The sequence below is a fragment of the Amphiura filiformis genome, chromosome 8 (assembly GCF_039555335.1).
Source record: "Amphiura filiformis chromosome 8, Afil_fr2py, whole genome shotgun sequence".
Lineage (NCBI taxonomy): Eukaryota > Metazoa > Echinodermata > Ophiuroidea > Amphilepidida > Amphiuridae > Amphiura > Amphiura filiformis.
Window position 1 is genome coordinate 56,280,185 of NC_092635.1, and position 13,953 is coordinate 56,294,137.

Below are 13,953 nucleotides of genomic sequence, written 5' to 3' on the forward strand. Positions count from 1 at the left end.
CTGGGTTAAACTTGGCTGTAGATGGGAGCATCAATTACTTATTTTAACTTTTAAATGTCTCACACACATTGCTCCTGAGTATCTTTCTTCAAATTTTATTTTCACTCATTCTACTCATTCAAAATGCACAAGGGGCCAAGCTCAAAACAGTTTGGTGGTTCCAATATGGAAAACCTCTTCTGGAAAGAAAACTTTCCTTTATAGATCTTCAGTTGCTTGGAACAAGCTTCCTCCCAATCTTCGTGTCAATTTCAATTCAATGAGTTTGGGTGAATTTAAAAATGCTATTGATCTGTAAGTTTTGTATAATAATCTGAGTTATACATTTTTGCATTTTGTTTTTGTATCATGCTTAAATCCTTCATTTTGTTTTAAAAATATATATTTCTTATTATCTTATTATCATGTTTATGTATATATAAAATCAGGTCTTCCAGGGAGACCAGTACATTTGTATTGATGGAATTTCCTGAATAAATAACGAATAAATAAATAACAAAACAACAGGAAACAAAAGGAAATATTTCCTTTGTTTGGCTATGTCTCAAAATCAATATTTCCGAGCTCTGACTGATTTTGCTTGATCGCATCACAAATAAATACATAAAAAATTACAAATCGAATCTCCATTTGCAGAAACAAGGGCAGAAAGTTTGTCTTTACCCTATTAAATTTAACATGGGCCCTAATATTAAAATCCATTTGTTTTGAAATTTACAAATATATTTTAAAAATAGGAACAAATGGGTAAGGAATTTATCACCTGGGACACCAAACATTTTATCAAATTTTGAACAGGAAAAATCCTGGGGGGGGGTCAATTCATGCAAGCATGGATATTTGATATAAGGCCAAATAAAAAAATAAACATGTTTCACGTCCCCTCCCGCTTCCTTTTTGAGGTTTCTTCAAATATATTTTTTATTTTTGAAATTCAGTTATAACTTTTCAAAAAATATGTCTAGGAAGTAGAGATGCTTTCTATAGTCTTGCTAATATACAAGAAACACTTTTGGATGGTTTTGAGATAATTAGAGGGGTCCTACCTCTCAGAACAACAAATAAAAAGAGGCCTCTCCTCCTTTTTCCAGGCATTATTGTGTGCACGCTAAAACAGCTCTAATTATGGGTATTTACACGATTTTGCGATAAAAAATAAAAATAAAAAGCCCCTCCTCCTCCTATTTTTCAAAAACCCGGACGTGAAACATGTTTTTTATTTTACTTGGCCTAATGTGTCTCATGAATAGCTACATGATGAATGCACTCTCATTCTTCAGTACTGAGGCATGGACAATTTGCAGGACATCATGCTATTGTGGGATTTAATTCTATTAATGTACCATACTTTATCCTATTGTTGGTCATGTATGCTTCAATAGCCAGACTTGTTCCTGCTTCAGCTAATTTTATTGTCATACAATAGAAGCATGTCACTGAAGTTGATAGGAAAGTAGTCTTGGTCCAAAGTCTTGATGTTTGCCAGTTTTTTGGCTACAATGTACTGAAAATGCTATTTTTCTTTGAAAGTACATTTAACCATGGACTTACTAAATAAGACGTCCATGATTTAACATTAAATAAGGCCTATACTTTAATGTTTTAAAATGAAATTTTTACTATAGTTTTATCATGCAATTTGTAGGATAATCCTACTATTTGTAGGTCAACTTTGTCTTGACTATTATACATGTAGGATGTCAATTAGTAAGATGTCCTGTAAAATGTCCATGCACTAGCAGTGTTCGTTAGAAATTAAACTGCCCTGAGTTTCTGATGTAGAAAGGCCAGGCCTAAAAAAAAATGATTGCCAATTCCCGACCGACCCAAATTTTTTTTTTTTAAATCACAGTCGCTTTTTTTCTCAAATTGGAAATCTAGCTTTTTAAACATTTTGATGGAGTTCTCAGCACTAAATATTGGTGAAATATAGGCCTAGATACTGACCAAGACCAAGAACTGTTTGCTGAAAATCTTACACAACAGCCTGCCTGCAAATTAGCTAAAATTAATAACTAAGTTTTTCTCATTGACCAAATGGTCCATAGCAAGCTGCAGATACCATGGAATACCTTGCGATCTTAAAAAAAAATTGACCTATAAATAAATTTTAAGCTGAAAGGGCAAACAGACCTTTTATTTTTTTGGCCTAATTAGCTTGTGTCTGACGAGAACTCTAGCCTCAAATTTGCACACTAAAATCCTTTGCTATTGTTTTTGCTTTTAAAAGTAAAAAATTGTGTTATTTTCAAGTGCATTATGAGCTATTAATGTCCTTGTATTCAATATTCAGATGATAGTTGGTGATTCAAGGATTTTTTTTTTCAATTTCATTATAAACCTAACTTTTCAACTTGACCCGCAGAGGTGACCCAACTCTGTAGGCTTACATAAAATACATATTTTATAATAATCAAGATTTATGTAACACCGACCGACCACCGACACTCAAATCCATGTCTGGGATGCAAAAGTGGAGACAACATATGTGACCTGCTCCCACAAAACCAGACATAAGTCACTAACTTTGAAAATTGAGTTTTTCATGTCATCATTTAGTATAGGTCTTCAGCTTTCATTTGATACCAAAATTATGTTTCTGGGACATGTGGTCCTCATTCTACAGTCTTTCAACGGGAAGGGGGGAAGCGACACATTTTTACAAGAAAAAATAATTCCTGTAAAAAAATATGCTTATTTATTTTTAAAAGTTTATTCAGAGGCTTATGTTATAAAAAGGTTTAATTTTGTCAGTCCGCATGGACACTTCAGAGGATTTTCAAATTTCTTTTTTTGTGTGTGATGTAACTTACGTAATGCACAAACATTACACCATTACTCTTCACTGATGAGACCTGAGCAATAAATTTTGTGTACAAAATTATTGAAATTTATGTACCTTTGTATTATCAGAACTTCTGTACTGATATCCTGAAGTTGGGGACACACCTTCGACATCATAAATTTGCTCTGAATTACATGAAATGGGCCATTTAGGGACGCACCATTTGATACTCAGGGGGGGTAGGAAGTTGGGGTCGGGGAAGAATTTTTTTTACGCTGCCGAAGGCGGCGAAGTTTTTTTTTTTTTTAATTTCATGCATATACACAGTTAGATTAAGTTTTTTTTTTTTTTTTTTTTTTAGTGTTGGTGAAGTTTTTGTTTTTTAAATTTTTTTTTGTTGAAAAACTTCCTACCCCCACCCTGAGAATCTAATGGTGCGTCCCTTATGACCCAAACACTCAAGTAATACAACATGAAAATATTAAGCATGCAAAAATAAGTATTCAAAAAGTTTGTTTACCAAGGAGATTTCCCTGTTTCTTTTCTGTTTATATAATGTTGGGTCATATACTTCCTTTCACAGGTCACAGCTGCCTGAGAGCAAATATCAGATTGTGTATTGAACACTCACTCATTCACACAGTCTAGACTACATGTACTTGTATGGGGCTGCCTTGTCACATGATGTTACTCAACCAGGACTAAGACTTAGCAGCTCAAAATTCTAGCTTTAGGTGAAGAAAGTGAACACGAGCATTTACCTGCTGAAGTAAAGGTATGTGGCATTTGTATTTGTTAGTACACTGAATTATTAACTTATCACATTTTTTCAACTATTATAACTCCCTAGCTGTTTTCACACTGTTTGTTCTTTTAGTTGGACTCATGAGTTTCATTCTTAACCCCATGAGAACTACCTGCCGATTGGCCAAAAAGAAATTTTCATTATCAATTGGTCCAATCAGCAACATTGTTAGAATAATTATTTCACCACACAAAAAAATTGGGGTGAATTATTTGCAAAGTTCCATTCTGATTGGTGATTGAAGTTAAAATACCATGTAACTGACCAATCAATGTTATATCAGCAGGTAGTGCTCAGGGGGTTAAGGTGTGCTTATATTAGGCCCTCTGATTCGGTTACCAATTAATTCTAAAACCATTTTCAGCAGGACTGTAAAATTAGGCGAGACGCATAACGATTATTCTTTTGCAAGAATCAAAGTAGATTCTCCTACAATCATGCCTATTCTACACACATTATAAAAGTTACCTTGAATCTCAAACATGATTCTAGCAAGATATGTTCACACACAGTTCCAAAATTGCACACTTCTGTTCATAAATTTGATGATATTGTTTATGGCACAGGCCTTTATCTCAAAGGTAGGTCTGCCCCGGCGGTTTGTGCTGTATGTGTGTTGTAGGAATGCATCACACAGGCCTGTAGCCATGGGAGGAGCAATGGGATGGAGGAGCCCCCCAATCTACCAAAGTAAACAAAAATCCCCTCAGATATGTCCAAAATACCACCAAATTTTGAAATTCTGACCCAAATTATCAAAACTAAGATCCCCCAGATCCATCAAAATCCTCCCAGAATTCACCCAATTTATGTATGGCACCTCCAAAAAGAAAACTTTTTCAAAATTCAAACAAAAAAGGTCAATTCACTTTCTCATTAGGTAGGGGCTGTGCAATAATTATGAGTCCTATGGGGGAGGGTTAAATTGGGGGGGCAAAAAATTTTGGCGAGCGGAAGGGAGGGGGGGTGGGCAAGCAATTTTTGGCACACATTCATGGGGCACCTTTTAAATAAAATGCTCTTAAATGGCTTAAAGGAAAACAGTATGGAAAACGCTTTAATATATGCAAGTTTTCAAGCTCGCTGCACTCGCAACATATTGGGATCCAAAATATTTTCATGTGTAAAGGGGGGGCAAAGATTTTTTGGTGGGCCGTGGGGGGGGGGTGCAAGCGATGTTTGGCAGGCAGGCAGGGGGGGAAGTGATTTTTGGTGGGCTGTTCGGAAAGTTTAACCGGGGGGGCTCATAATTATTGTACAGCCCCTTAATTTGCCCTCCCCAAACTACTGGCATGGCTACGGGCTTGCGGTACCATTTAGTAAACTACACATAGAGCAACGAATACCTACCTTTCAACTGAGATGTGACAAAATTATCTCGGCAAGTAGTTCATGTCATGCTTCGTACACAGCTTACCCGGTCTACTTGTGTCCTGCTATTTCTTCCATGGATATAGTCTCCTAAGTTAAAATTCTCAACAAAAAATCTGCTGATTCACTGACCTTAAATTTTGATGGAATAAAGCAACAAGCAAAAACTTGATGTAGGCCAAGTGTGACTGATGTGGGATGATAACAGACCAAAGTCACCTCTGCTCTATATTGTAACTAAGTTTATTATTAATTAATATCAATTTATCATGATTGGATTTCAACCATTCAAACAGTACAATAATATCATATTACATAGGGTTAAATATTTCATCATGTTTGTAGGTTTCATTTCAATTTTATTCAAATGTCCGTGATATCGAGCCATTTGGTGCAGCTATAGGTATTAAAAAATCTGAAATGAAAAAACAAATGAAAAGGATATGTATATTTAAAATTGCATACCATATTGTGTGTATTCACTATTAATTAAACACTCCATCTCTAATAAACATCCCTCTCCAATTTTTAATGAAAAAATTTCCATGCCATATGCATGTATCATGAAATACAGTTTGAATTGAAGTTATTGTCTTCTTCATATATAATTGCTTTAGTTAATATTGATAAAACAAATTCATATTTATATAATTTTAAATGTCATACACCTTGCTGTATTTGAAGTAAATGTTGCTTTTAAAATACAAGTACATGTATGCCATGATATCTTTGCTGCAAGAATTATTATTAAAAATAATACCTCGATTTACGTAGGTGGTTTTTGCAACATTGAAGGAATTGTTAAATAGTATTATATAACAAGTAACAATGGTGGGTCTTTGGGAGCTGATGGCGTACCGCTTAACTGGGGGTCTGACAGAGCAGTGAACGTTTAAAGCAATTGTCTTTCTTAGCTTTCTGGTTGAAAATCAACTGAAAAACTAGAAATGTGAGGAATTAGCCATTTTCATTATGAAATTTTTATACTGAAAATGTCATTTTATAGTGGTAGATACTAACTAGTATTAAGCATGTTAAGTGGCTATTGTCTGCTGTAATGAGCAATGATGCAGGGCACTAATTTCCATAACAATTGATGAACAGACCAGACCAGCTCATTTCAGTGTGATTAAATCCATTTCAGTGGGAAATGATTTTCAGAGGCATTTCAGTCCATTTTTCACTGTGTGGTTGGACAATAATATGTTTATTTGCATGGGTTACATGTACTTCTTCATTGGATGTTTTAAGGTATCCTCTGTTTTTCAGTGGTTATTTTCAGTGGTATTGTTTATTTTGTTAAAATTTTTCATTTCAGATCAGTGTGATTTTCAGTGTAAAAATTTTAATACATTTTGTTTCACTTTTCTTTGGACAGGTAAAACACTGACAGCAATCATGACGTTTTCAATCGAGTCATTTGATTGGTTCTGCGGTGTGAACTCCACCCATTCCTTGGACAACTTTGATTGGACAGTAAACGGCACTCTTGAAAACGACTGCTTCACGAACCTCATTTACACCGTTCCGCATATCATCTTCACCCTCCTCGCATCGCTGGTATTAGTGGTCTACGGATGCTGCACACGTCTTCGGAAGATTAAACATACTTATCTGTTGCGGTATCCGGGTCATACGCTCTTTTGGCTAACGTACGTTGTCCTTGTGCTGCTCCTCATATGTTCGGTTGGAGAAGGACTTTTAACTGATATTGACGTTCATGTGGATTATCCAACGCAGCCGCAGTTATACATCCCAGCATGCACGGCGGTGATAGCTGGGTTGCTTGCATTGATTTATTATAATCAGATGGAATTGTGGGATGTTTCCAGTATGATATGGCTCCTCTTTCTGTATTGGGTGACTGCATTAGCTGTGGAGATTGTACGCTTTCTTAATATGTATTTAGATGACGAGATTGGTCTTGAAATCTTGCGATTTGATGTGAATATAGCTGCTATTGTTTTGTATAGTGTGTTTATACTACTGGCTCTACATGTAATACGTATTAAGGTAAGGATATTACACTCTTTTTTTTTAGGGTTAGGGTTAAAACCCTAACCCTGAACTGTAACTAGAGTCCACACTAATCACAACCATACCCCTTTATTGTAACATAACAATGGGGGAAATAATTATGAGCCCTGGAGAAGGGTAAAATTGAGGGGGCAAGGAATGTTGGGCCAGCAGAGAGGAGGGGGAGGGGGGCCAAGCAATTTTGGGCAAGTCAAGAGGGGGGCAAGTGAATTTTGGCAAGTCAAGAGGGGGGCAAGTGATTTTTGGCACACATTCATAGGGTGCCTCTTAAATAAAACACTCTAAAAAGGCATTTAGTCCGACTAGACAAGTCGCCCTAAGCAAGCAAGTAAGCAAGCAAAAAGGCTTAAGGGGAAAATATTTTTTGGCAGGCCGGGGGGAGGGGAAAGCAATTTTTGGCACACCATTTGGAAATTTTACCACTGGGGGACCCCGAAAATAGGGTTGCAAATGTTTGCATTATTGTGATTGCCACATATTGCTAAATAGCATCCAAACATAAGCTGTCCGGACTAACATCTCATTGAATTAGAACTGTTTGCAGAGTTCAATTTTTACACAAAAAAAAGTTTTTGCCTTAGTCACACAGTAAAGCCCATAAAGCACGTCTTCATGCAATTTAGCAATCATGGCAGCCAGCACTGATGCAAGTTTGAAGATCACACAATATGGCATGGAAATATTTTGGTCAGTTTTTCATATATTGCAGGGAGGGTGTGTATTGAAGGGGGTGTTTACTAAGGATAATACAGTATTCACATGGCAAATGTTGATGTGTGGACTGGCTTTGGTTTCCTATTACAGGTATGCGGCTGTTGCACCACCGAAAAAACCTTCCCAGAGGACCTCAAGAAAGACAACATGCACTTTAAGCAGGATTATGCGAACTTTCTATCATACGTCAGCTACTGGTGGCTGAATTTTATATTCTATGTCGGTTATAGGCGCCCTCTAGAGATCAAGGATTTGGGCGTGCTAACAGAGGAGCAAAGTGCCAATTACCAACGAAAGGTATTCAGCGATAACATGGAGTATGAACAGGTGAGTGGGGGTTAATTGTTGCGGGAAATAAATGTGAGGTGGCTTTATCTCATAATTTAACAAATATACTGCACCCAACCGAACACTAAAAACAAAAGCCATATCTTAAAGACACTAAATCTAAATTGCAAAATAATAAAGTTGTTGAAAGATGGAGAATTTTGTTCTGCATACTTTGATATCTTATTCGGCATGATGGCATTTTATTCCACTAAGCTATACTCATTTGAATGACAAATGGTCGAGTTTCGAAAGTGACAAATTTAGGTATTTCCTCCTTCAAGGCAATTTCTGCTACAAAAAAAGAGTGATAAGCTTTGTTAAACATACATGTATCTCACCAGCAGGTAAATGAAAAGCATCAGTATTTTCACTATTTTGTTTTAAATCTGACCTTTTAAACTCACTCTCTGGTTTATGACATATTTGGCTAGTCCAGTTGAAATCCATACACCCATGACATGACCTTAATCTCCCACACTGGGGGTGTAGATTTCAAAAGGAGTCACCCAGTCAGGTAACTCCATTTAAAATTCACACTCCCTCTGCGGAAGATTAAGATCATGTCTTACATAGGGGGTGTGTATGGATCTACAATGTCTCTGGTTTATGACATATTTGGCTAGTCCAATTGAAATCCATACACCCATGACATGACCTTAATCTCCCACACTGGGGGTGTAGATTTCAAAAAGAGTCACCAGTCAGGTAACTCCATTCACACTCCCTGTGTGGAAGATTAAGATCATGTCTTACATCAGGGGTGTATGGATCTACAATGTATGTATGAAACCTCCAAAATCATGAATTAAAAAACAAGCAAAAAAGTTCTAAATTGGCAAAGCACAGAATATTACACACACAAAAATTACAATGTACAAGTCAAGTTTTAAAATAAAGTTGTTATGATAATAACAGCTGTCACATCTTCTTTAATAGCATGTCCATGATGTAGTTGCCTCCACTAAGCAGGCAGGACATCAGAGGATGAAAGTCTTCAGGAAAGATATTCTAAGGGTAGACAAACATTTAATAGACAGGTGCAATTTGTCAGATAACAACATTCTACATTTAAATCAAGAAATATTGATATTTCCCAGTATTTTTTCCACCTGAATTACCAACCCTAGATTCAAAAGTTTTGTATTCCTGTATGGATTTGGTCCATATACAGGGTCTTAGCTAGAAATTCAGGTTTGCCTGTCATTTGAATAAAATTGTCTGTCCTAATTTGACCTTTAAAACATTTACCAGACTTCTACAGCCCATTGGGTGTTCAAAGAGTTCAAATATATGTTGCTTTGGCCTTGTTTTGCAAATGTGGTCTTCTAAAAAGGTCAACAGCCTTTATCAACACCTACAATTATGATGTAGCATATTTGTCAAAGGCATTAATTTAGACTCCCCGTCTAAAATGACGGGCAGACGGGTGGCTAGCTAAGACTTTGTTTATATATATAATTACACAAAATTCTAATTTCTGTTACAGGAATTGAAGTTCTTATTTTGTGAAATAGTCACTGACAAAAGTAGTTTACCATCACCTCCAAACAATCTTCTCTGGATGAAACTTATGCATGAAACTCAAAAAAAGAAAGAAGAAGAATGTTAAGTAAATTGTTTAAATTTTCTGTTAACCTTTTGACCCCCTTGACAGGAGCGGAGTGCAAAGACAGGCAAACCATTGAGTCTATATCGGGTCATGTTTAAATCATACCGTACCAGCATACTCTTAGGAGGACTACTCAAGCTGTGTGTGGACACAATATCATTTGTCATTCCTGTCATCCTAGCACAGGCTCTACTCTATGTGACTGAAATGAATTATGGGAACCCAGACGATGTACAGGTAAGCTTACACCTGCAGTGTGGTCAGTCGTCTATCACCTCTGCAATAGACATGTGCAAGAACTGGGAAACTTTGAAAAATGCAGACCATACTATATGATCAGCTTGTATGGTGAGAATTATTCGGGGTTTTTTTGTTACTGTGCGAGTCAATAAGGCCGTGTCTTTTTTTTTTTTTTTTTTTTTTTTTTTTTTTTAATTTTTAATTTTTAATTAATTAATTTATTTATTTATTTATTTATTTTTTTGGGGGGGGGGTGATTTTTAAAATGTAAAGAAAATGAACAGTATAACATGCAGAACCATCTCAAGAGTTAAACCAGTAAAGTGCTGTGTGTTTTGAATTCTTTACCAGTCTTCAAATTGTCAGTTTCAAGTGCAATATCTGTAAAAAAAAAAAAAATCCGACCTACCGACCCAACTGTTTCATAAGCCTCTATGGACAAACAAACAATTTTTTATTTGGCCTAAAGTCCCAACTTGCACCAGCGTAAATTCACAAAAACGTGCATCAGGCACGCAATATGCATCAGCGCAGTTCACGTATATGCGCCCAGCTGTGTGTATGCCATTCTATTTCAATCCACAGTTTCCCAAGTCCCCCCTATTACGAGCTGATCAGAGTATAGTTTTGACACATACAATGTACAATAAGACTCATTTGAGTTTGAGCTTTTTACATTAAATTCTCAAACTTTTATTTGAGATGTCTGGTACACCATATCCATCAATATTTTATATTGTTATTTATATCAGGCTTTTGAGCGATACAATAAAACTGTATATTGTACAATATTTGCAAAATACCCGGATGCAATACAATATTTTTTTAATGTTGTACGCGTATCGCGTACGCGTCGCGCGTTGCCATGGTGATAGCACCAACACGCGTCATGATACAACAGCACAACAATACACTACAGACACCGTAATGGCTCACAGGAGATTTCGTACTGTATAAGCAAGTAAAATCACAAACTTAATTCGCGGCAATTCTGGATGTTGATAACCTTAGGAAATATAATCAATACAAATAAACCTATATATAATTATTCCGAAATTGTCTTTGGAGAGTAAAGAGCAGAAAACAAGAAGGTCAAAAGGTAAGCTTACATTACAATACACATTGGTTAAACCGTGGCTAGGTAAGCTTAAATTTTCATTTTACCGCATTGCAAAAGCCTGATATAAATAATAATAATAATAATATTGAATGGCTTATTTTACGTGTGATACAAGAATATATTACACTCGTTAGAAAATATTGCACTCGTCTTCGACTGCATAATATTTTTCTATCTCGCAATATATTCTTGTATCACACTCAAAGCCATTCAATATTATATAATTATACTTTGAAGAAAATTCAGAGCCCAGGATTTTTATGGCAAAGTTTCAGTCAGAAATTATGACATTTTTACGGACAACATTTTCGTTAAAATATATGAGACAGAATGGTTTGCAGTCTATCGTTATTATAGTGAATTTGAAGGTGTTATTCACAAATCATATAATTTACTAAGACCTATAATTTATTATTTTATAAATAATATTGCCATCTGATCTCACTTGATGAATTAGTAAAAATTAAATCACCAAAAGTTGATCTGCATGGAGCTTTTCGTTATGGTTATGTCTGAAAACGCTGGCTTTGCATAATATTTCCTGATTCTTATGCATATGCAAGCATTTGTAAAGAGGTGGACTTGTTCACTGGACATTCGATATTGGTAGCCTTGTGCGATAGTTACAGATGGAAAGGGCGGTCACTGTATTTTGAGATGGTCACTGGAAGCATGGGTACTTGACTTCTGCCATCACTGGACTTGCCCCAAGGACAAGTGATACCTTCTGGCTGCCTTCTTCCTCCATTGCCTTTCATCCTCATCAGTACTTTCACTGTGGACCACAATGGCCTCATCCCAATGGCATTGTTCAATAACCTTAATTAAACACTCATAGCAGAGGATGAGTTTTTGTACCCAAATTTTCAAAGGTCATTCAATGAATGTGCAAATGTATTGGGGTTAAAGAACTGCGCACTGATGGATGAGCTTGTTGTGGATTCTAGTGTTTATATGTTGTATTACAAAATGTGTAAAGTAGCAATTAACTTGTCACTTTTTGGACGTTTCAGACCACTGGCCAATATGTAACAGCAGAAATATTTTTCAAGAATGGATTTGTGTTGGTGGCGCTTCTGTTCATTACGTCTTTCTTGAAGGCGGTTTTCAACCAATCCTTCAACTATGTAATGTTTTTAGCGGGAGCACACTTAAAGGCAGCAATTCAGGTAAGATTGGCAAAGTTTAACTGGTCAAATAAGTGTAGACTGTGTATAGATGAGTACAATATACTGTGTGTAAATTAGTGCCAAACACTGACACTGAGCAGTCAAGTTTTTCTTGTTGTTTACAGTTAGTACAATCCAACCTCCCTTGACCAGATAACAACAACAATAAAACCACATTTAGCGTCTTACACAACACCTCAAGGTGCTTTACAGAGAATACACTAGAAAACTTGACTTGGACAAGTGTATACTACATATTAAAGTATACAACTACAGTAAGCCAAAGAATTAAGGTACCAGTTGTGTTCACCCCTATATACCCCAAATAAAGACAAATATGTCAAAATTAAAACAAGCAGTCAATACCTGTACTCTTTAGCTCGGATTTAAGATCTTATTTGTTGAAATTGGTTGAGAATTACAGAAACGGTGATCTAAAACCTAATGAAGAAACAAATTCAAAAGTTGCATTTTTGTGTTCTAATCAGTGAAAGCACGACGCTAGTTTTAACGTGCTAATCAATAGAAGCGCGGCGCTAGTTCTCTTGTTCGCGAACGCTTTCTGTACAAATCAATAGGGCATGCAATGAAGGAAACGGCAACTTTTACATTGGTATCTTCCTTGGGTTTTGGGATCGCCGTGTCTTTATTTTTGAACAATTTCAACGAATGAGGTCTTAAATTTGAGCTTAAAGATGCAGCTATTGACTGCAGGTTCCAATTATGACATATCTGTCTTCGTTTAGGATATACAGGAGGTGAACATAACTGGTACCTTAATTTTTTGGCTTACTGTATATTACAAGACTTGTTTAAAAATACTAGATAAAAGACAAAATGTATGAAAGAGACACACCACTTTGCATTCGGAATGTCCTTCATATACAATATGGGTATTTTGGGCAGGTTAAGTATGTGAAATGTATGTTTTGCGTCCAGAGACACCGCACAACCATCACAGGGAAAAGAGGTTGTCCCACGCTAGTTTGGGTTAGTGTGGATTCAAACTATTTTGAATTCTTCTTGTAACCCTGAATGGGTTGAGAGCTCAAAATTGCGTTCAATCTACCAGAGTTTATCATTGCCGTAATTTCTTTGTCCATATTGCTGATTCAGTTTATTTTGTTCATCACTATCATGCAGGCTGCCGTGTATAACAAAACTCTACGTTTGTCCGGTTGGAGTATGTCTGGTGGCTCCATGAACATGGGTCAGATCACCAATCATATGTCGGTGGATGCTCAGAGTCTCATGGCAGCTATGAACTGGTTCCATTTCACATGGTCTACGCCATATTTGGTAAGGATGAAACATGTATTTTAAGGTCAAGGGTCACATTGATCCCTGTGACTTGCCACTATACAATTTTTTCACCCTGATGTTGCAGTGATGTTAACGCGTTGAAGCACCTGTTTCGCTCACACATCTATGCGGCGTCTGTAAGCGTAGGTGTGTGTACACCAGCGATTTAAGTGCGCCCAATGAAATACGCACCGACGTCACTGCCACATCAGGGTGAAAAATGGTATATATAAGTGGTCTGGAAAGCATGCAAAACTCTTTTATTTTTAGACATGGGACATTCAACTGTTCAATAAACAGTATAAACCTAAGCATATCTTATATTCATGGTGTTGTGTAGTGATAATTGAATTAGCATTTTGTCTTGCTACTTTATGTCTTAGTCAAAATTGCTCTGTTGTCCTACAATGTACAAACACAACACATTTGGCTGATTCTATTTAAGTGTAAGTTGGGACATGTATAGACATA

The 13,953-nt window shown here is 36.3% G+C and overlaps 1 protein-coding gene across 1 annotated transcript in view; it reads left to right on the top strand.

Annotated features, from left to right (window-relative positions):
- Nucleotides 1–13,953, top strand: part of LOC140159258 (ATP-binding cassette sub-family C member 8-like) — a 63,603-nt gene that overhangs the window by 6,779 nt on the left and 42,871 nt on the right. Inside the window, exons 2-7 of the mRNA XM_072182669.1 lie at nt 3,369–3,560; nt 6,340–6,974; nt 7,803–8,039; nt 9,697–9,888; nt 12,025–12,180; nt 13,324–13,479. Coding sequence (XP_072038770.1) covers nt 6,360–6,974; nt 7,803–8,039; nt 9,697–9,888; nt 12,025–12,180; nt 13,324–13,479 — 1,356 coding nt within the window. The 5' untranslated portion in view covers nt 3,369–3,560; nt 6,340–6,359. The remainder of the gene's footprint in view (nt 1–3,368; nt 3,561–6,339; nt 6,975–7,802; nt 8,040–9,696; nt 9,889–12,024; nt 12,181–13,323; nt 13,480–13,953) is intronic.